The 24306-nt window shown below is 37.8% G+C and overlaps 1 protein-coding gene across 2 annotated transcripts in view; it reads right to left on the bottom strand.

Annotated features, from left to right (window-relative positions):
* The window catches only part of mpzl1l (myelin protein zero-like 1 like), an 81332-nt gene that overhangs the window by 4742 nt on the left and 52284 nt on the right, over window positions 1-24306 (bottom strand). The window contains exons 2-5 of one of the 2 annotated variants that reach the window (XM_028799524.2): window positions 23846-24012; window positions 21253-21466; window positions 14417-14549; window positions 3527-3632 (exon numbers count right to left, since the gene is read on the bottom strand). In XM_028799524.2, coding sequence (XP_028655357.2) covers window positions 3527-3632; window positions 14417-14549; window positions 21253-21466; window positions 23846-24012 — 620 coding nt within the window. The remainder of the gene's footprint in view (window positions 1-3526; window positions 3633-14416; window positions 14550-21252; window positions 21467-23845; window positions 24013-24306) is intronic. The other variant, XM_028799525.2, reaches the window with a different exon arrangement.

Here is a 24306-nt window from a genome sequence, read left to right as displayed (position 1 = left end):
ATTTAAATAAATTATGTATGTCAAAAAGTAGTTGTGCAAAGAATTTACAAATCAAGAGGTCTAACCCCATGACTTAATGGGAAAAACTGCAAAAAATCTCAGTTAAAAAATTCCTACAGCAGTTATCACTGAACACAAATCAAACCATATGTGAAGGATATGGGGATAAACACTGGACCAAATTGGATGAAAAACAACATGCCTGAACCCTGTAACAACACAACACGATGCAATATTTTGAAAAAGATCGGTCAATTTCTCAATGTTCAGGGTAGATTTACGTGGCAGTAACTGTGAAAAACTTACTGAAGTTTGCAATACGGCAATGCTGCGGTTTCATATACAGAGTGAATCAAAATTATGTTAACACTAATGGATTATTTTAATCTCGACAACTTTCCAGGCCAATGCATAGGTCGTGGTGGACCAATGCCATGGCCTACACACTCCACTGATTTGACAACCTGTGATTTCTGGTTATGGGGTATGGTGAAGGAGCACGTGTATAGCAGGAAAGTTCATGATATCAATGACCTGAAGGACAGAAAATGGACTGTGGTATCATATATTCCCCGCTAAATGTGTGTTCGGGCTTTAAATGGTATTGTTGCTCGTTGGTTTTTGCGTGAGTAACAAGATGGCGAACAGGTTGAGACATTCCTGTAAATCATCTTCATCCATCCATCCATCCATCCATCCATTGTCTCCCGCTTATCCGAGGTCGGGTCGCGGGGGCAGCAGCTTGAGCAGAGATGCCCAGACTTCCCTCTCCCCGGCCACTTCTTCTAGCTCTTCCGGGAGAATCCCAAGGCGTTCCCAGGCCAGTCGAGAGACATAGTCCCTCCAGCGTGTCCTGGGTCTTCCCCGGGGCCTCCTCCCGGTTGGACGTGCCCGGAACACCTCACCAGGGAGGCGTCCAGGAGGCATCCTGATCAGATGCCCGAGCCACCTCATCTGACTCCTCTCGATGCGGAGGAGCAGCGGCTCTACTCTAAGCCCCTCCCGGATGACTGAGCTTCTCACCCTATCTTTAAGGGAAAGCCCAGACACCCTGCGGAGGAAACTCATTTCAGCCGCTTGTATTCGCAATCTCATTCTTTCGGTCACTACCCATAGCTCATGACCATAGGTGAGGGTAGGAACATAGATCGACTGGTAAATTGAGAGCTTCGCCTTGCGGCTCAGCTCCTTTTTCACCACGACAGACCGATGCAACGCCCGCATTACTGCGGATGCCGCACCGATCCGCCTGTCGATCTCACGCTCCATTCTTCCCTCACTCGTGAACAAGACCCCGAGATACTTGAACTCCTCCACTTGGGGCAGGATCTCGCTACCAACCCTGAGAGGGCACTCCACCCTTTTCCGGTTGAGGACCATGGTCTCGGATTTGGAGGTGCTGATTCTCATCCCAGCCGCTTCACACTCGGCTGCGAACCGATCCAGAGAGAGCTGAAGATCACGGCCTGATGAAGCAAACAGGACAACATCATCTGCAAAAAGCAGTGACCCAATCCTGAGCCCACCAAACCGGACCCCCTCAACACCCTGGCTGCGCCTAGAAATTCTGTCCATAAAAGTTATGGACAGAATCGGTGACAAAGGGCAGCCCTGGCGGAGTCCAACTCTCACTGGAAACGGGTTCGACTTACTGCCGGCAATGCGGACCAAGCTCTGGCACTGATCGTACAGGGACTGAACAGCCCTTATCAGGGGGGCCGGTACCCCATACTCTCGGAGTACCCCCCACAGGATTCCCCGATGGTCACGGTCGAATGCCTTTTCTAAGTCCACAAAACACATGTAGACTGGTTGGGCAAACTCCCATGCACCCTCCAGGACCCTGCTAAGGGTATAGAGCTGGTCCACTGTTCCGCGACCAGGACGAAAACCACACTGTTCCTCCTGAATCCGAGGCTCGACTATCCGACGGACCCTCCTCTCCAGGACCCCTGAATAGACTCTTCCAGGGAGGCTGAGGAGTGTGATCCCTCTGTAGTTGGAACACACCCTCCGATCCCCCTTCTTAAAGAGGGGGACCACCACCCCGGTCTGCCAATCCAGAGGCACTGTCCCTGATGTCCATGCGATGTTGCAGAGGCGTGTCAGCCAAGACAGTCCTACAACATCCAGAGCCTTGAGGAACTCCGGGCGTATCTCATCCACCCCCGGGGCCCTGCCACCAAGGAGTTTTTTGACCACCTCGGTGACCTCAGTCCCAGAGATGGGGGAGCCCACCTCTGAGTCCCCAGGCTCTGCTTCCTCATTGGAAGGCATGTTAATGGGATTGAGGAGGTCTTCGAAGTATTCCCCCCACCGACCCACAACGTCCCGAGTCGAGGTCAGCAGCGCACCATCCCCACCATATACAGTGTTGACACTGCACTGCTTCCCCTTCCTGAGACGCCGGATGGTGGACCAGAATCTCCTCGAAGCCGTCCGAAAGTCATTCTCCATGGCCTCCCCAAACTCCTCCCACGCCCGAGTTTTTTGCCTCAGCAACCACCAAAGCCGCATTCCGCTTGGCCTGCCGGTACCTATCAGCTGCCTCCGGGGTCCCACAGGACAAAAGGGTCCTGTAGGACTCCTTCTTCAGCTTGACGGCATCCTTCACCGCCGGTGTCCACCAGCGGGTTCGGGGATTGCCGCCACGACAGGCACCGACCACCTTACGGCCACAGCTCCGGTCAGCTGCCTCATTGTTTCTGCCTTTCAAATGTTAACATAATTTTGACTCACCCTGTATTTATGAAAAAAAATGTAATTTGGATATGCATTCCCCTAAAGATGCCCTCACTTATAAATTCATTTCTCTTAGCTTGGATAAACCTCAAATAACCCCTTCCCCATCATCAATTTCCCAAACATCAAGAGCAAGAGAATACACAGAGATGGACTCCCAAAATTATGGACTCACATTCTCAATCTCTGGCCAGACATGATGTATAGCCAGGAGTACAATTCATAAGAGATACAAAAAACATTTTTTTAAAGTGTAAATTTACCAAAGTGTGGTCATAATGCTAAGTTTTATATCTTTCAGCAGGCATGAGGAGAATAACCTTGATCAGAGTACTGTGCAGCCAGCCGCCTGTGATGCTGGAATGAAAGTAAAAACCAGTGCATCAAATAATCTAGAGCGAAGCTTTAACAGAAACTACTTAAGCATATCTATGTTAGGTAAAATGCCCAGAGGATGAGGGGCATTCTTTTGACCTTTGAACTCCCGCAGTTTTGTTTTCTCTAGCATCTAGCCCCTGGAATTTTTTCGTTCTGTCCACCCTGGCCATCTGACCACAGCATACAATTTATCATTACAGACTTAAAAATTAACCTGTCTTTAACATACAGTACATCAGCATTCATGGTCATCTGTAAAAATGCATACTGATAATACTAACTAGTATGTGCAGTCCCACAAGAAGAATCGTTTAATTGTGTAAAGTTATTTTATAATTACAACCAGTTAATGAAAGAGTGTTAACCACCAAAAATTTCCCATTAGAAAAGATAAGAAATGTCATACCTGGAGAGGAGCAGAGGGGCTGCTACATCGCGACCACTCTTTAACTGATTCTGGCTTCTTCACAGGCAGAGTCACTTGAGGGACCACACTTTCAGAAGAACTGCAGCTATTGGTTCATATTTTGTTTTTTTTTTTATTTTAATTTTTTTTTGGAGGGTGCATGATGATGTGTACAAAATGGGGATGTTTTAACCAGCAAATGGCACAATGAAGCAGACAAGAAAGAATTGGCAGAAAGCGGCATAAAAAAGGCAAAAAAGACAAAATGAAGTGAATTATGAGAACAAAATAGTCATCTGTCACACAGCACAAATATTCAATTACACAAGGCATTTACCTTCAAATAAGCTGAAAAGCACACAAACATAAAATGACACCACATACATGAAAATGAAAAACATGCTTTCAACAATGACATGAATATTAATAATGGTTATAATATTAATGATCAAGTTACTTTTTCTTGGCAAACACCTTTCAAGATGGTAAATTACAAATCTTGGTCTGCCCATTCATCCTTTGCATCTTGCTTTTAGATATTCTTGTTTAATAAAGAAAATTTAGCCTATCTGTGGTTTGCAGTAAGATACTTTCTAAACCAGTTACAGTGGAACCTCGAGATACGATCACCTCTGTATACGAGAAATTCAAAATACGAGGAAAGTATGAGCGAAAAATTCAGATCTAAATACGAGCATTGGCTCGCGTAACGAGCCACGAGCCAGGCTGTGGGTATTGCTGGCGGCTTAGCAAGGGGGCGTGGTAGCAGTTGCGAGCCGCGATCTGCGGTGTCTGCGTTTCTCACTTAAGTGCACAGGTGGGAAACTGCCCACATCCATGATTGTTCCTGTGGCTGATGGGCTGCAGCTGCCATGTCCTCCCCGCATATATAGAGAAGCGCGAGCCGGTTAAGGGGGAGAAAAAGTAAAAGAAGAGAGAGGAGAGAGAGAGAGAGAGAGAGAGAGAGAGAGAGAGAGAGAGAGAGAGAGAGAGAGAGAGAGAGAGAGAGAGAGAGAGAGAGAGAGCGCGAGCACAAGCACAAGCAGGCAGGCGGGCGGGCGAGTGAGTGCAGGCTCGCGTGTAGCTGAACAGTGAGCTGAACAGGCGAGCCAAACAGCTGAAGCAGGACGGTGTAGAGAAGGTCAGTTGCATTAAGAGTGTCTCGCCTGTTGCAGAGCCCGCAGGTGAGACGCTAACAGAGAAGAAGCACCGGGGATTGTCATCTGTTTTTTAAAGACGGCATCCTTTTGACGTTTTAAATTCGTGTTAAATGATTGTTATTCTTGTGTATTTTAAACCTCCACTTCACAACTGTTTTAAGGATTATTTATTTAAACATTTATTGAATGCTCTACTGCACTTTGGACACCTGTTTTGATTCTTTTAATAATCAGTTATATTATTTACCAGTGTTATTTATTAAAGGTAGACTACAGTATATATAATTTATCAGTGTTATTTGTTAGGAAAATTGATTTTTATGTTAATATATTTGGGGTGCAGAACGGATTAACTGGATTTCCATTATTTTCAATGGGGAAGTTTGTTCTAGATACGAGAAATTCGCTATACAAGCTCAGTGCTGGAACGAATTAAACTCGTATCTAGAGGTTCCACTGTATTATGTAACACATGTGTTCTATCAAGTTTACACTTAACACAAAATAAATCCCTTTCTTGTTAGTGCAAGTTACATAGAAAATGAATTTTTACCAATCATTTAAAATGTTGGTTTCTTTAAAAAATTACTGAATGCTTAACAAAGAACTGAATTTACCCACCCATTCTGCGGCTGCTAACTTCTGGAAGCATCCTTCTTAACCAAACTACGGTCAACACTCACTGACCATTTATTTATTTATATTAATTTAATCCATATCCTCTAACAACGCTTTCCAAACATTTGTCTAAAGGTACTTTTGAAAGCTCCTTGGTGCTAGATGTCGAGTCTATACTTTTAGAGGCAAAGAAAACCTAGACTAAGTCTCACTTCAGACTGCACATATGTAAGAATGAAGACTTTACTGAGGGAAAACTATAGACAGTAATTTGCCACTCCATTGTTTCGGCTGTAAATTCAAATATGATTCAATCCTAAATGGGGGGAGAATTCTTTCCTGTGTGAAAAATTTACTTTAGACTAAGCAGTCAGTTTTAAATAAAACATTGCAAATGGTATCAGTAATAATGCTTTGATGTTTAAGAAAAAGACATAAGTTTCTGAATGGTTAACAAGAGACACAAAGAGCAGATGAATGGAAAAATTACACTCAAGACACAAGCACATTACTAATGTTAGTACTTGGTGTTAGTATTGGTGAGCACATGGTCACATTGATAATGCTGTGAGAAAATGGTAGCAGTAACAAGCTTTGCAATACATTAACACAGAATTTAAAATGTATAGAAGAAGGTTAACAGAATTCCATGCCAAAGGCCACTACAGAAATTCAAAAATAAAACTGACACTTTGTAAATCACAAAAACCGAACTGGAGGTATTTATTGTCCTACATTTGTACGACAAAAATAAACATTTATACAAAGATCTTAAAATTACATAATGCATGGCTATATTGTATGTGTGCTAAAATTCTCAACTTATTGTATGTGTGCTAAAACTCTCAACTTAAATCTTATATCAAGCTTCGAGGCCTGTCATAAGAAGTAGGCATTATCTTGAATTAAAACCCTTTCAAATCGTTACTTGTAGCTGGCTACAATATCAACTGTTAAATAAGAGAGTGCAAAAATACATCAAGGCTGACAGATGACTAAACTGTGCAAGCAGTAATGTGCTTTTTAATGTGACTATCCTGAGGAAATAATGCAAACAGTGGAATGTGCACAGACAGGGAAATCAATAACGCACATATTTTGAATGTTTCTAATTTCACCTACATGCAAACTTCTATTTATAATTTATTCAGATTCACTGTAAATGAAGCAACCAACCACCACGGTATAAGGTGGAAACATACTGTGAACAAATCCACTTAGTATTTATGAAGCAAGTCAGGAATATATTTGTTAAGCTTACTCCTATGTTGCAGAGTATAATGCGGTATGTTCATATTTCTTTGGTTGCAGTCTTAATCTGCTTTCATTAAATGTGGTTTGAACACCTGTATTGGCTATTGTCTGGGTTGAAAAATGCTGGATAAAAAGTTGGGTGGAGGAGCTATGGTGAGTTAACTACAAAATTAGCAATTTGTTATTGCATTACTCAAAAATGTCTGGGTTGAGTTACATTATATGTTGTATTTATCCAGCCGAGACAGGCACATGTCACTCGTCTCTTCAGGTCACTGCATTGGTCTGATGATGCCGCCTCTGCCTGGTGTCAAGTCTCAATCCAGAATCTTTTGCTGTGTAGTTGCTAGTTGGTGGAATGAGCTACCCACCTCCATCTGTACTTCTGACTCTCTCAAAGTATGTATGAAGCATCTGAAAACCCATCTGTTCCCTCAAATATCTGTCCAATTGAAGGAAAAAAACAACTTTGCCCTGTGATATTTTATATTGTTGGTAAATTTGTTGTTACACTGTTTAATTGCTATTCTGATGGTAATAGATGATTGCATATTCATTATTTATTACATCTTTTTCACTTATTGCAATCAACTTTTTGTTACCTGTCCTATTACACTTTCTGAACAAACAGGCTCTAGCCTAATGCTACTCAATTATGTTTATCTCTTTTGTAAGTTGCTTTGGAAAAAAAGCGTCTGCCAAGCAAATAAATGGAAATGGAAATATAATCGTTAAACAGAATCAATTGAAAGATGGTCTAAAATTTAGACCAAAATACGTTTTGCCCATCATTTTGGGAATCTTCAATATACTGAGAACCAATATAGATTTGTTTCCTGCCTTGTATTTGATGAGGTTGGATTAAGCAAGAACAGTAAATGAACTGTAGATTTGAAAAAAATTGTGGGCTTGAAACAACAATGAACAATGTTTAAAATTTACTAAGCAACGGGGCACCAGTTTAAGGGAAAACTCTCACACAACATTTTCATTAAAATGTAACTTTCACACCTATAATGTCATCCAATTATCTTTTTCATTTTAAATGCCACCAGCTCTCTGTCACCATTTGAATTTATCTGTGCCCAGCACATAAAAATAAAAACTACGATAGAAGGAAATGCTACACAAACATTACCTGGTCAATTTACATATGTTTCATAGTTTTGACTATTGTTCTGTTGCCTTAAACATTAAATGATGTTACTGTTTACTCGGAACAAAGAAAAGACATTTAGTTCCACCATAGTAGTCCTTCATAGGCTATGTTTCTGCGGACGATACACTAATATCCCTTTAATAATTTAAGAATCAATTATTAAATGGTATCTACAACAGCCTACACTATGTGTAAAGAATGTGTATGTTAGTTTTTTGTTTTTTTTTTTTTAAATGTAATGGTGTTATTAATTTGAGAAACACAGCATACATAATACATTATTATTATGGTTTATGTATTTTTTCCCATTCATGTATAAGTTTTTAACTTTCTAATGATATATTTTCTTTTTTGAAAACTATTATGTGGCTGAATACCGCGTTTCCCCAAAAAGAAGACCGGGTCTTAAATTAATTTTTGCTCCAAAAGATGCACTAGGGCTTATTTTCAGTGATATCTTATATTTACTCATGTACAACAATATACATTATCCAAATACAGTTATGTCACCTTCTTCTGGAATATCGTCATAACTCTCCACATTTCAACCCTGAATTCCTGCCTGAATTTCTTGCTAATCCAGCCACTTTTAGGATCCTCCAGGACTGATGTGCGTGCTTCAGTGTTTGATGAATGGTTCGATGTGGTGAAGCAAAATGCCGATATACAAATGTATTCATGTTGCCTTTATAATCAAGCGTCACATATTCCCCAAAGTAATGACACGATATATTTTAAAAGTCTCACATACCATCTTCTGTGCTGTCTTTTTTTTTTTTGCACCTTGTACCATCAGAATGTACAGCGGCGTATTTGAGCCACAGAGAAAAATAAATAAGGACATAATAAAAATGTCTATTTTGTGATTAAAGTGGAAATTTCGGCTTTAACCTTGAAATGTCCACTTTAACCTTGTAGTTTATCATTAAAGCAAACCGCCGTAAACATCATCTTAAAACCGACCCGATTGTTAAATCACTACGCGCTTCTGGTGCTTCCTCCAGACCCGACAGCAGAGGCAAGCAGCAAAAGATCGCTGCACAGAACACATTACATTTAAAATATTCCAGCATTATTAACTTTGTTTAAATAATGAATACTGTTAATAGCTACAGATAGGGGGGTGGCACGGTGTTAGCGCTGCTGTCTCGCAGGGAGTCACGTTCCTTGTGATCCCTGCCTTGAGTTTGCATGTTTTCCTGGTGGGGTTCCACAGTGTGCTCAGTTTTCCATCCAAAGACATGAAGGTTTGGGGATTTGGTGAAGCTACAATGACGCCAGTGTATGTGTGTGCTTGTGTTCACCTTGCGATGAGCTGATGCCCCGTGCAGGGATTTTGATTCTGTCTTGCACCGATGCTGCTGGAATGGGCGCATCCCCGAATTGATGGATGTAATCATTAAACATCATTTTCAGAGATATTGTGGCAAGGTGTCCTCGGAATTTAATGGATGTTTCGGGCACACGCATCACATCGGGTTAAGTATAAACCTGGCCTTAGCCACCTTACTTTTCAGCTGACGATCTTGACTAGGGCTTATTTTTGGGGTAGGGCTTATATAACAGAGCAGCCTGAAAATCATGCTAGGGCTTATTTTCAGAGTTGGTCTTATTTTCGGGGAAACACGGTATGTACATTACTGTATATTACAGAGCAGCTTTTGAACTAGGCTCTTTGTGTTCCTTTTTCAGAGAAAAAACACATATCACACTTCTCCAAAATTTTAAAATGCTGATTGATTCCTAGTGTACTGTAAGAGTTACTTCTGTTATAGGCATTATTTAGTGACTTTGCTGCTTTTAAACTTTGACACAAAATAAACATTAGTGCATTTCTAAGGAAAGGTATTTAAATATTAAATGTATTTATGTGAAAAGTAATCTTTACACTATTGTAAACCTCAATAATCTTGATTACTTTTAAAACTTTTATAATTATGCAATATAAAAATGGAAACAAGTTTTTGACAAAACAGACCTGAACAACAGAGTTTAAATTTTGTGATGACAATTGAAAATGTAGAAAAATTACTATAAACACTGCTACTGGTTACACCTTATATAGTTACACCTGCTTAAACCAATTCAGGCTCACAGGGGTTCAGAACCAATCCTTGAAACTGATGACCAATAAATAAAGCCACCTTATGCAGGATGATGTATGATTCAATAATGCAACAAGCAATAAGGATCATGAATTTTACAAACTAATCTAAAACTTAGATCGTCTTGTCTGCTTTATGAGTAAGAAAAAAAGGACAGTTACTACATTTACATACTATTCTATGTAGAACAAGACTGCAGTTTGTGTTGGGTGTTACTCTGAGATCCAATGTTTAAAATATGCTCCTTTTATCTAAATGAACTATAATGTAAGCAGACCTTTTACGTTTGTACAACAGCATAAGGAACAGTTTTTAAAAGAACCTGCCTATACTGCAGTCTAACAAGGCCCATCGGTATTCTACATAATCACATTTGTGAAGTTAAAAAGCATTATTATGCAAGTAGCCTAATGGTTTCCATTATAAGCTGGAGCTGTGGTGGTAGAGGAGTGGTGGTTTTAAAACACACAGCTCTTGAAAATTGTTGGCACTGACCCAATAAAAGTATTTCAGTATGGTTTATCAAAATAAAAAAATGCTACATTGAAGTTTGAATTTTTACATTCATATTAACTGTATAAAAAAATTAAAAAAAGAACTCTGGGAGTCCCCTTCCCCTCACACAGTACTGAAAATTTGTGCTTGAATACGCAGCTACTTAATGAAGTAAAAATAAAAAACACTGTACAGAAAACTATCTAAATGCATTTGAAAGTCATGGAGTGCTGGAGCCTATTCCAGCACTATAGACAACAGATAGGGCAGCAGTCCATCACATATAATGCGGTAGATATTAAATACATATATGCACTTTTTCAGATTTCAACTATACAGTTCACTTTTAAAATATAAAGTTTAAGCACCAGTGTTCTAACTAGCTAAAACTTCAGCCCTCATGTATAATAACCAGTGTTGCCTGTACTTGCATTCCTGAAATGTTTGCTAAAATAGAACAGCAGGACAAAATAAGAAAACATTATAAAGTCTCAAGTGTCTGCCCTCTAAACAGAGTATTACAATTTCATTATGAATTATAGTGTACAGTGTACAATATAAAATTCTCCTAGTTTTCTTGTTTAAAATATTAGGACAATAAATAGCTTCAATGTGCACGTAACAGGAAAAGCTTAGGGCAACTTTGTGACCACAATTCCTTAACAGGACTTTGAAAAGAGTATATTTCAAACAAACCTGACTAAATTAGCTAAAACTTGTGACTTAATTTTGTATCATAATGTTTGCTACTGAACAAATATGGCATTTTACTTGATGTATAAATTTAGTTATTCTTAGTGAAAGATGACTTCAAATACATATTCCACTGTAAGGATTCCTGTTTTCATAATAAAACAATGATCTTCTCAAAATCACCTTACTTTTGCCATTTTTCAACTCACTGACTTATTGTATTATTTAGCATATAATTAATACTGAGGGAATATGAAGTTGTACTGTTACAGCTAATGTATGGAGTTTGCACCTTTCTCCATGTCACTTTGAATTTTTCTTCAACAGTCCAGTTTCCTCATTCATGTGGAAATTTGCCAAGTGGTGACTGTGAAGTGGTAGTGAGAATGAGTGTGTGCTGCGCAAAATATGGGTTGGTTCCGGACGTATGTTCAATTTGTCAGTACTGGCATCAAGATTGGGCATAAATATATATCAATAAGCAACAAACAAGTTAGTGAACATTACAACTGTGACAAGAACAGGCCATTCAGCCCAACAAGCTTGCCAATATTATTCACCTGGATTCTCCAAGTGACCAATTTATTTACAGATGCTGAACACAGAATCATTTTGTGTATGTGTGTGTGTATGTATGTGTGTGTGTGTGTATATATGTGTGTGTGCGTCTGCTAGTGTTTTATGGTTCTGTATCACTTTTCAAAACTCTATACAAAGTGCAAATTAAAAATTATTAACTATATAATAAATACAATATCAATTCTATGTAATTAAATGTGATTTTGAGTACAGAAAAAAAACATTAAAAATGTTTACATTAATAAGACCATTTTTCTGTGTTCTCTACTGACAAAACACTTACGGCACCTTTTCCAAAAAGGCTTTTGTATTAATTTGAATCAACAAACCTGTGCAATATGACGAATACTCCATTTAATTCATTCAAACTTATTTGCAACAGTAAAACCCTCATTTTATGCATAAAATGTATCATTTAAAAACATAGAGAAAAGCCAAGCAAAATGACACCTTTTATTGGCTAACTAGAAAGATTACAATATGCAAGCTTTCGAGGCAACTCAGGCCCCTTCTTCAGGCAAGATTTAATACAGAAACTGAAGTTTCCTATGTTTATATAACACTGAAAAATGTATTTCCTGAACCTCCCCTCCTGGCATACAGACAACCACCAAACCTTCAACAATTAATTGTCCGAGGCTCCCTAAGTGAACCAACAGAAAATGGCACATCTCCATGCCTACAGAAAAGATGCAAAACATGTGCCCACATCTATGATACAGACCGTATAGTTATACCACACTGCCGACTCGAACATCACATCAAGGGATCATTTTCCTGCAGATCATCTAATGTAGTCTACCTAATTTTCTGCATGAAATGTCCTGACACTGCACTCTATGTGGGAGAAACTGGACAAACACTCCGCCAGAGAATGAACTTACACAGGTTCCATATTAAACATGGCAACACAGATGTTCCTGTGGCGGCCCACTTCAACAGCCATGGACACTGTGAGAAGGACTTTAAGGTCACAGTGCTTATGGGCAACTTCAAAACACAGCAAGAGAGAAAAGAATGGGAAGTTAAACTCATGCTAAAATTTAATACTTTACAACATGGATTGAATAAAGACAAGAGTTTTATGGCCAGATATGAGGATTGTTTACATCTCTCAGAATGACAGACAACCTGTTTACAGACCCACATTGTTTTGAAAAACTCATTACAAACTTCAAAAGACTTTGTTGGACAGTTATCTTATCCAGAGATCTTGACAATACATTGTTCTTTTCTCTCTTGCTAAATTAACCCTAGCCTGAATGAATCTATTAATTTTTTACATACAAAATCTCTCATTTAAAGATTTACCAATGTTGTTTCTTGTCCTAGAGTGTGTATATAAACATAGGAAACTTCAGTTTCTGTATTACATCTTGCCTGAAGAAGGGGCCTGAGTTGCCTCGAAAGCTTGCATATTGTAATCTTTCTAGTTAGCCAATAAAAGGTGTCATTTTGCTTGGCTTTTCTCTACATTCATAATGGCTAACACGGTACAACACCCTAGTACTATTTAAAAACATTAAATAAATAGTGATACTGTAGTTCCTTAATTGCAATAGAACTTGGCAATCTAGATTGTAAAGTTGATTAAAAGAAGCTTGCTCATTTTTAATATACTTCTACACAGAAGGGGAAGCTGAAACCAGTCTGTCTTTTTCTTTTTGACCTCACTGTCAGTGCAAATGTCCTGTGCCAGTTGAATATATCAATCATTACAGTACCCTTTGTTGCTCCAGTTCTGTAAAGTGGGACTATCCTATTAATTAATCTTAAACTGTGCCATAAAGAAAATGTTCACATGCAAGAAAACAATGATTAGAAGAGACACGGCTTAATTTAAATGGGACTAAAGTAAAACATTACAGATACAACTTGTTAATAGATTTGACAGCTGACATTTACAAGTATGTTAACTGTTAAAAACATGCAGTTAACTCTTAGTCTTCTGTAAAGCACAACGTCCCATTTATTTACCAGTAATATACTGTACATCATATTAAATGTTCTAATATTTTTTATCTGCTTTAATAATTATAATCTATCCTCATTAATTATTAGAACAAAAAGGATACAAATTAAAAGACAAAAAACAAACTACTTGGCAAATAAATTTTCTGCAATGTCAATGTTGCATGATTTTCAAAATGAACTAGTTCATTTTCTCTTTGAAATCTCACAACAATAAAATCTAAATATACAGTATTTTAACAAAAATGTGTAAAATAGGACCTCAAAATGCAGCATTTTTAAACACTCAGCAGAAGTAACGAAAAGTGGTAGTTGTTATTAATTCTTCATGCACTTATTTTTTTTTTTAACCAAACAGAACACTGAACAGCATACATTTTCACGAGTGTTATGAAACTTACCGATAGGCTAGCATAGATAGGTAAACCATATCATCTTTAAGATACATGTCCTGTTAAGTCCAAAGATTATGAAATACCCACATGTAAATAAAGTCCCACAGAAAGACCATACACTATGTAAAGATTTAAAGCTTAAATAAGATTAATGAGACTAAAATCAAATACATATAGATATAGATTTTCTATTCAAAATAAAATTATTTTAACAAATTCTAAAACAGTAAAGAGCAGTACCAGTTTTCTACCTTGCAGAATAATGCTAATTTATTTTTATAATTTAGTTAGCTGGGAATAATGTGTTGTAATACATATTTCATTCATTACACGTTATTTGTGTAGGCAGTTGATATAAATATGTTTAGAATTGTTTGATAATTTTAGAGGCAGGATGCAGAACTTCACCGTACTATGCTGCATTAACAGTATGAATAGAAGGGTTAATACAATTAGCATACCCCATGTATTCATTTCTGGATCGATTCCTCCTGTACACCAAACAGGACACAATGATCACAATTAAAAGAACTCCAAGAATGGCTCCACTTACAGCTCCAACAATCAGCCAGGCATTTGATTTAGGAAGACCCGCTGAAAAATAAACAAATAAACAAACAAATAAATAAAATATTTTTGTCAAAGTGAAGTTTGTAAAAATGTTTAATGAAATCAAAAGATGGTAGAAGTATGTTATTGCCTCTTCTTCCAAAAGGCTGTTAATCTTGAAATCTTAGGCTGTCACATATTACAATAAATTGCCCAATGGGCAAGGGGTGTCCCCTACCCTCCATGAATAATGTAACTGATGTTACACAAAATTAGTTATACAGTAGACATTATTTAACTGTATGAAGCACAGAAATTTACAGATTTAATACTTTAGTTTACTTTTAAGAATTTTCTAAACCTGTTTTTTTTTTTTTTTAAATTAACCCTTCAACATGTATTTTATACACCTATATATAGTACATTTGTACCTGTCACTTTCATACAGTAAATTTATATGTCTAAACAGTTATTAGGAAGTAGTCAACGTATAAAGAAGAGAGAGTAATAATGTGTCCTACATAATGACACCTAATCAAAGGTCATGTGCATCTAAGGTTGTGAACAATAATGTTATGAGGTTGTAAATATTACAAGAATTTCGTGCATTAAAAATATTTATGAGCTTGGGATTTGTTTCCTCATTTTGTTATGTTGTCAAGCTTTAAGTAATCAGATTTTTTTTTTCTTAAACATTATTTACTAACAACTATAATGTTCTGAGTTAGAACAAAAAATAATAAAAACAGAATATACAGTAAAAAATGGTAAAAAACAAACACCAAACAAATACTTAAATTATTAATACTGTGTACCATCATAAGTTAAACTGAAGGAAAGGACAAAAAAAAAAAAAATAAAAACAAAAAAAAAAAAAAAAGACAAGTTAACTTAATTTTAATTTAAATCTGTACTTGGTGCATATACTGTATATTGATCAGGCTGTTTTTATCTAGCTTTATCAATACCATAATATAGCACTCTTTAGAGACTGGCTTTTTCTCAGGAGCTCAGGTTTTGGATCGGATTCCCACTCCTGGAAGACTTTCTTTTGGAGGTGGAGTGAAACAAATGATCAATCCAATCTCTTTTCAAGCTGATCCCTTCAAAATCTGGTGTCAAAGAACTGAGATAGGAGAACACCTTTTCTTTTAAGGTTCTGATCAAAACTTTTATTGTTCCAGCTAACTACCTTAATGTGTAATCACTGTTAAGTAAACTATTTTTTAGAGGTACCACAATAATGAAACACATATCACACTGGTCCTTTCATGCCATCCTAAACTTCTATTTCTTCCATGTGTCATTAAACAAAATTTCTCAGTTGTTCAGACTAATTCTTTCACGGAAGCCCTTTTTTCTGAACCCTACACCTTGATCTTCTTCCTTCAACAACTTAACCTACACAAACTTCTCATGTGGAGCTCAACTTCACAGAGTGTACCCACATTCCTCACCAGGCACTTTGACCTGTAACAAGAGCCACTATGTCACTTGAAAATATGTCATGAATAATACCTTTTTATCTGGTGCCTCTGGTAAATTCAATATTAAACAACAGGCCTCATCGCAGTCTAAAAATCTGATTTACTGCATTTCTTTTAAGACGTGTCCAGCTATCTACATAGATGAAAACAAGGAGAGGGCTAGTAGACCGCTTCAGAAAGCATGTTTGTGCCATTAACAAACACCTCACAAAGTATACTGTAGAACACTTCATATCCTGTGATCGTAGCCACCCTTATCTTTCTGTTTGTGTTTTTTTATAGGGTTTCAAAGATCCTAATCAATGAAAAACAGAAGAACCTAATGTCATTCCCAATTTGGAATTGCATATATCTCCAGGCCTTAAGAACTAACTTTTTTCCTCCCTCTATGTCTGAGTCAATTCTACACCCATCTAAAAACATCACCCTAAACTCCCACTTCTTTTAGCTTGATGCCCAACCTCTCATGTGGCACTTTATCAAATGCTTTCTGAAAGTCAAGATAAATAATATCATATGCTCCACTTTGATCATATCCTTTTGTTGCCTCCTCATAGAATTCCAGCATGTTAGTAAAACATGACCTCTGTCTTCTGAATCCATGCTGACTGTTCCGAAAAACTCCTGTTCTTGCCAAGTGTTGCTCAATCTTATCTTTAATAATTCCATCCATTAATTTTCCTGTGATGCATGTTAAGCTTACTGGCCTATAGTTGCTTGGATCTGCCCTGTCACCCCTTTTATATAATGGAATGATATTTGCCTAGGGTGCCTCAATTAATGTACAGTAATTTTATTGGTATTTATTTTGATTATTGAAACTTACCAGTAGCTGCTGTATTTCCCACCCTAAGCTTATACTCGAGTCAATATGTTTTTCCAGTTTTTGTAGGTAGAATTACGTACCTCGGCTTATATTTGGGTCATCTTATACTCGAGTATATACGGTATGCGAATGAATATGAATAATATGAATAATGTTGCATCCGTGCCACAAGGTTTTCCGAAATGTACTATACAGGTCATAAAATGAATAATTCCAAATATCATATATACCTATGTCTTTTTTTTTTCTTTGACATCACAGAAGTGACGGTGAGATACGAAGAAGGCAGATTCACCGGCGTTTGTGTGTCAGCTTTTATGAATCAGAGAATGTCCAGTTCCATTATCTCAAAACACCACTCATATCTACAGTTACTCCCAGTTTCAAATAAAAACTAACAGCGTCAGATCCCTAGGGCGGTAATATATATCGTGATTGCGACTGAGAGAATAAAAGTGAAGAAAAAAAATAAAAATAAAACAGTAACTTTCACAAGTCCTATAAATTTACATTGCAAACCAAATGTGTGTACTGTGTAATATTAACAATAAGAGCAGCTCACTCCTGAAAACGGCAAATACGGAGGCAGACAGGATCGAAACGGGGACTCTTGATTACAAGTCAGCAAATCTTACCGCTACGCCACGGAAGCTTTTGTGAAAGTGTTTATTTGATCTTTGGACTTCAGGCTTCACATTATATAGTTTATGCCAACATTTTGTCATTTACTACTAAAATATGACAAACATATCTGTTTTAACAATGTGTCTGTTTTAACAATGTGTTTACACAGATTATTGTAGAAACGGAATGCACATGAAGTACATGTGTTCCAAATAACGATCTATTATTTCCACTCTAAAATTCCAGCATTTCACTCCCAGATAATCAATCAAGGCATGAGCTGGGAGAACTTTGTGCACTTTCAGTGGCAGTTGGGGATAGAATAGCAGGCTGCTTGCTGCTTGTCTTAATTGGCACATTTACAGAACAAAAGACGCTGAGGGAGAGGTGCGAACGGATTTAAGGTGGGCCGGATCTACAAGTTTTTTCGTAGGCTTTGGTAATCCTAGTGTTAAGAACTCTAGGGTAAATATTATCTGGTACTGGTGATTTTTTAATTTCACTCTTTTTAATCTGAGCAGCACTTCTCCCTCTACAATTTCTAAATCCCCCAGTACCTCCTGTTTACCTCTGGGAGGTTATCCACTTCCCCACTTGTGAAGACCTCAAAAAAATGCAAGTTTAGGGCATCCGATATTTCACTGTCTGTATCTTTTAATTCGCCTGTACTATTTCTGATGCACTTCACCTCCTGCTATACTGTTCTTTTACTACTAAAATACTTAAAGAATCTTTTAGGGTCTTCTTTCGCCTTATCTGCTATATTCCTCTCCAACTGTCTTTTTCCTTTAAAGCTTCTTTATTAAATCTGTATTAATCCCCTGTGGGGTTTTTTAAAACCTCCCTTTAACTCTAAATTTAGGTATATATCTGTCCTGCATCACACATAAAACATTTTTAAACCTGTTCCACTGCTCCTCGACTGTCTCCACACTTAAAAGCTTATCCCAGTCTATCCCCCTTTGACTCTGTCGCATCTGCTCAAAATTTGCCTTACCAAAGTTCAACTTAACAATTATAGCTTTTGCATCTGCACTCTTACAAAATGCTGAGAATTGTATTATATTATGGACACTTGACCTTAGTGGTTCAATCACCTCTACACTCTCTATTCTGTCTTGATTATTACAAAATACTAAACCTAGACAAGATTCAACCCGTGTTGGTGCTTTAACATACTGTGTTAAAAAAATAGTCACTGATTACTTCTAAAAACTCCTGCTCAAGTGCTCCTCCATCTGCAAGATTATCCCAGTTAATATTTGGATAATTAAATGTCCCCCATGACTATAATATCTTCCTGTAAACTTGCCTTTTTGATATTACTAAAAAGATGTTGTTGAAATTACTGTTTGAATTGGGTGGTCTATAACACACTCCCAAAATAAGACCTTCCCCCCCCCCCCTTAATGTTTTCCAGGTGAAGTCACATGTCCTCACTAAGATGGGACTCATCGCCCATTAAATTCTGTTTGACATAAACAACAACCCCAGTTCGTTTTTTGTTCCGTCTATCCTGCCTATAAAATGTGTATCATCTTCATCTTTGTTATTTAGCCAGGTTTTCCGTTATTGCTATAAAATCATAATTAAGCTCTGCTACATACAGCTTCAACTCACTTACCTTATTTTTTATACTTCTAGAATTAAGGCAAGCTATTTTTAGCTTGTATTACTCCATCTACATTTAAATGTTGGGTTAGAATTTATATTACTATGCATTTTTATTTCTACACCGTTGTTTGTTCCTCCATGTACAAATCTAAACCTGGCCTGTCCTAAACTCCCTGCCCTCCCCATTGCCTAGTTTAAACAATCCTCAACTACTCATATACCTCCCCAAAACATTGGTGCCCCTCTGGTTCATCTGTTCCAAAAGGAGTCCCAATGCCCCATAAACCTATACCCTTCCACCCTGCACCAAGATTTAAGCCACATGTTAAGCCTTGTGATCTCCTCAATCTTACCTGGACTGGTGCGTGGCACAGGCCGAACTTCAGAGAAGACTACCTTATCAGTTCTGCTCCTCAGCCTGTCACCTAACTCTTTGAATTTGGATTGCGGAACTGACAGGCTATCCTTATGTAATGTCATTTGATCCAATATAGACAATGACAACTGGATCCACCCCCTGCTCTGGCCAAGAGCCTACCCATCCTTCCAGAGAGGTCCCCCACCTGTGCACCCGGAAGGCAATACACTGTGCGAGACTCTCTCTGAAACACACCTGTGTTTCAATCCTCCTAATGATTGAGTCCCCAACTATCACTACCTCTCTCTTTCTGGGAACTGGTTTTGAGGTGGCCCATTGGGGCTCTTCATCCCTGCCTACGAATCATCAGAGACACCGTCCAGCTCCACAAAGACCTGATAATTGTTTGACACTTTTAATTCTGGGGTTGATGCCCCTAGGACAGTGTACACCCTTTACCTTACGCCTTGTGACCGTGACCCACCTATTTCTACCTGTCTGGTCTGGAATCTCCTCCCGCACCACCTTAAGGGTGCACACTCTCACTCTAAAGGACACCTGGGCCAGGTCAGCTAATTCTCTACTACAACACAGGCTAGCCAATTCCCCCTCAAGTTCAGTGACCCTGAGCTCAAGGTGTTGGATCAGCTGGCATCTCCTGCAGATGTAGCCCTCACAGACAACTGGCTCCTCCAAGCCATCTTCTAATTAGTATGTGCATGGAAGAATTATTTTAATTTGTTCCCTGTATATAAAACTATAAGCAGCTTTGTTTAATCTGATTATAACTGGCCCTCTTTTTAACAGTTCCCACAGGAAAGCCTGAAAAAATACAAATCCAATTGTTTTGGAAGAAAATATATCCATCATTCCAGAAACTTAGTAACACATGTCCTTTTATCAGAGTTCACTTAAAGTTGCCCTTGTAGAGCATTTGCCAGGTAAGCGACATACTCCATCTAGTTCCACTCAGTAATGATTATCACCTAGCAGTTTGAGGAGAAAGTCAGAGATGAATGTAGTGGGGTAGACTCTCAAACCTCCAAAATTTTTTTTTCTTCTTGCTAGGTTTACATTAATTTTCTATGGCAACCACTCTTTCATCCATAGAATCCATTATATGTTCCAGCTGTTTTACATGGAAGGTTTGTGTATATTTCACATTTTCAAGTTAGGCACTGGGCAAGTAGATGTCATTCTTCATTTTTCTCATTTAATTATGTATTTTTAAAATTTTATTCTCAAATGTTTATCTAATTTATCAATAATATTCTCCATGCTCTTTTCCCATTTTCTCCAAGATATGCCCATTGCGCTCATAACATTTATATGAGCATGTCCTTTCATCTGTCATTTCCTGCTGAATTTCAGTTATAATCTATGTCAGCTTGATTCCTGGCTCTCTTAAATCTGGAGAATTTTAATATTCTTAAACACAACTCTTGCTTTTGGCTTCACTTTTGCTAAACGCCTCACTGGGAGCTTGGCTGCTGTCAGATCTGGGCTGGACTGATGGAGTTGAATGCACAACTTCAGTACACTGTGGCATCAGAGCCTATATCAAACTAAATCATGTCATCCACTTACACTTACGCTGCTCTTTCGCTTTCACTTTAAAAGGTTCATTTATCAGAGACATGTAATGCCCAGAGTCACAAGGAATCATACCAGGAGTTTTAAACACAGAAATGTTAGAAATCAAAATAAAATAACAATATTAAATTACTAGCACTGGAGAAGATGTTTCCTTACAATTGAGATCAACAAGGAATATTAATGTGCAATTAAATATTTCAGATTATACTGTAAATAAAGCAGCCGAAAATAGATTTGACTTACCTTTCTCCACAACACGCAACTTTATGAATCCAGGAGTTACTTCAATATCTGGTGGATTCTTCACATCACAGATATAAGTACCATTATCAGTAAACTGTAATTTGTCTATTTTGATGGAAGCATCTTTCTTGTTTAGGTCACCAGCCCATGAAATGCGATCTTTGAACTGCTGATTGAGACTACCATATGGCTTTCCAGCTGAATAATAAAAGAACTGAAAAGATAAATAGAATTTAAACTAAGAATGAAAACTGGATCTAGCTGATGAACATAATAAAAAGGATCCATCAGAAAGCAATGCACAAGCCTGAAATGTGTATTTTGAAAGATTAGTGTTTACATATTGTTTCAACAGCCTATGAACTGTACTTTATAAACTGTACTGTTTAGTGCATAACACAAACAGTAATCAATTAAATTCAGTGTAATTTAGCATGGATACTTTTCTTGTGGACAAAACGTGAGCTTTTTTTCTACCTCAAAATATTCAGTCTTCTTTACAATACATGTCTCAAATGGAGACCACTGAAATTAAATTAAAAAATTATCAAAATTCCAGTAAAATTAGTCAAAATTTGATACCTACTCCTGAAGAAATTTTTCACTTCTACAGCAATACTGTTGAACTCAACTAGTGTGTAAACATAAGGAGAATAGTGGTATAGTGAACTGATTGGACTTCATAATCACATGGTTTTTATTCAACTAAACAAAGTGAAGTACAGTGATCCCTCGCTATATCGCGCTTCGCCTTTCGCGGCTTCACTCCATCGCGGATTTTATATGTAAGCATATTTAAATATATATCGCGGATTTTTCGCTGCTTCGCGGGTTTCTGCGGACAATAGGTCTTTTAATTTCTGGTACATGCTTCCTCAGTTGGTTTGCCCAGTTGATTTCATACAAGGGACGCTATTGGCAGATGGCTGAGAAGCTATCCAGCTTACTTTCTCTCTCCCTCTCTCTCTCTCTCTCTTGCGCTGACGTAGGGGGGTGTGAGCAGGGGGGCTGTGTGCAGCTGCTTCCTGAAGGACAGGCTGCACGGAGCTTCGCATACTTAAAAGCTCAAAGGGCACGTATTGATTTTTTTTATCTGTCTCTCTCTATCTCTCTCTCTCTTCCTGCTCCTGACGGAGGGGGTGTGAGCTGCCGCCTTCAACAGCTTTGTACCGGCGGTGCTTCGCATACTTAAAAGCCAAAAAGCCCTATTGATTTTTTTTTTGACTGCTTGCTTTGCACTCCTTTGAAAAGGAAGATATGTTTGCATTCTTTTAATTGTGAGACAGAACTGTCATCTCTGTCTGGTCATGGAGCACAGTTTAAACTTTTGAAAAAGAGACAAATGTTTGTTTGCAGTGTTTGAATAACGTTCCTGTCTCTCTACAACCTCCTGTGTTTCTGCGCAAATCTGTGACCCAAGCATGACAATATAAAAATAACCATATAAACATATGGTTTCTACTTCGCGGATTTTCCTATTTCGCGGGTGGCTCTGGAACGCAACCCCCACGATGGAGGAGGGATTACTGTATATTAGCAATTCCAAACTGTCCTGGTGTGAATGGGCATGTGATATATGGAGGTGTGCTTGTGTAATAGGCTGGCTGGTCTCTACCTTGAACCTATTGAATATTAAATAGGCTCCAACTTCCCGTTAAAGTAAGGTAAAAAACTATATTTCAAAAATGCACATATGTACAATAAAATTGTACTTCATTTTAGGCAGAAACATTTTACAAAACAGTGCATTAATCGATAAGTCAATAATCAATATAAGGAGGTTAATGCTCACCACATGCATTTGGTATATTAACTTTTAGAGATTTTGAGTCTAGTAAGGCCACCTTATGCATGTTTCCATGTGAATTATTTTGGGTTTCATGGTTTGTATCATTTCAGGTTAGTTTTGTTTATAGAATACTTTAAGAGTTACTAAATGCCTTCAAACACATTTTGGCAAGCTGCTAGTTTAAGTTGAATTTCTATCATTTCTTACCTGTACAGTAACATTCTTTGAGATAATTCAATTAATGCTCTCTCAAGTTAGAAAATACATGGAGCTTGCAGAAGGCATTCCTGGTGGAGTTTCACTCCTGTATTACTAAAGTTGCTTTAATTTATTATTATGTGAATTCAAGTAAAGTGGACAACTTGCTGAAATGCTCCATGAAGAAAGTCACTTATTCTGATAAAATAATAAACACCACCTATTCAGGTCAGCCAAAAAAAGGTATCCACGCTTTAGAAAAAGTACAAATCAGTAAAAAGCCAAAGAGCAGAGGCCATGAATGAAGTGACAAACCTTGAATGTGGTGCCAGGTACATTAATTAACCATACAGACATGTTTTGGTTAAGCAAGTTAAGTCCACCATTCTAAAAATTAAATAAAATCTATTTGTTGTTATGTACAGTACAAAAGATGAACAATGCGAATTTTGGCAGCATGATGGATTATTGGACAATATTAATGCAACATCTGGAACACTGAAATAAAACTTCACTGTGTATTGTAATCTATGGAACCAAATGTTACACATTAAGAAAATTATTAAAATTAAATGTGTAGTAGATTAATATGAAAAAAATGCTTACAGAAGCATGATTTGAGCCTCCCTCTGGAATAAAGCTCCAGGACACTGTAGCTTCATTCTTTATCACCTCTGTTGAGGAAAAGGTGCAGTGAAGGGTTCCCTGTGTCCCATTTTCAAAGAAAACCTCTTTAGGTGTAAACACCTCTAATGCATGTACTTGAAAAAAGGCTATACAAGAAAAAGGAACAGAGACAAATCAAAAAACACAGTTAGACATATGTAAAAACATTATTAATGTTCATTTCTAAAATAAAGCTTTCCATCATTAAACTGACACAGGTTCACAATGGCCAGAATCTATATTGGCAGCATTGTACATAAGGCAGGAATCAGGTGAGAGTAGGAAACCAACTTATTACAAGGGCCCTTTTTATGAGGCACACATACATACACTCAGTCAGTCAGTCAAGTAAAGCTAACTGATATAATCAGTTTACTTTATTTGCATGTCTTCATGTTTCC

Source organism: Erpetoichthys calabaricus, chromosome 4, assembly GCF_900747795.2.
Source record: "Erpetoichthys calabaricus chromosome 4, fErpCal1.3, whole genome shotgun sequence".
Lineage (NCBI taxonomy): Eukaryota > Metazoa > Chordata > Cladistia > Polypteriformes > Polypteridae > Erpetoichthys > Erpetoichthys calabaricus.
This window is presented reverse-complemented; position numbering and strand designations above follow the sequence as displayed.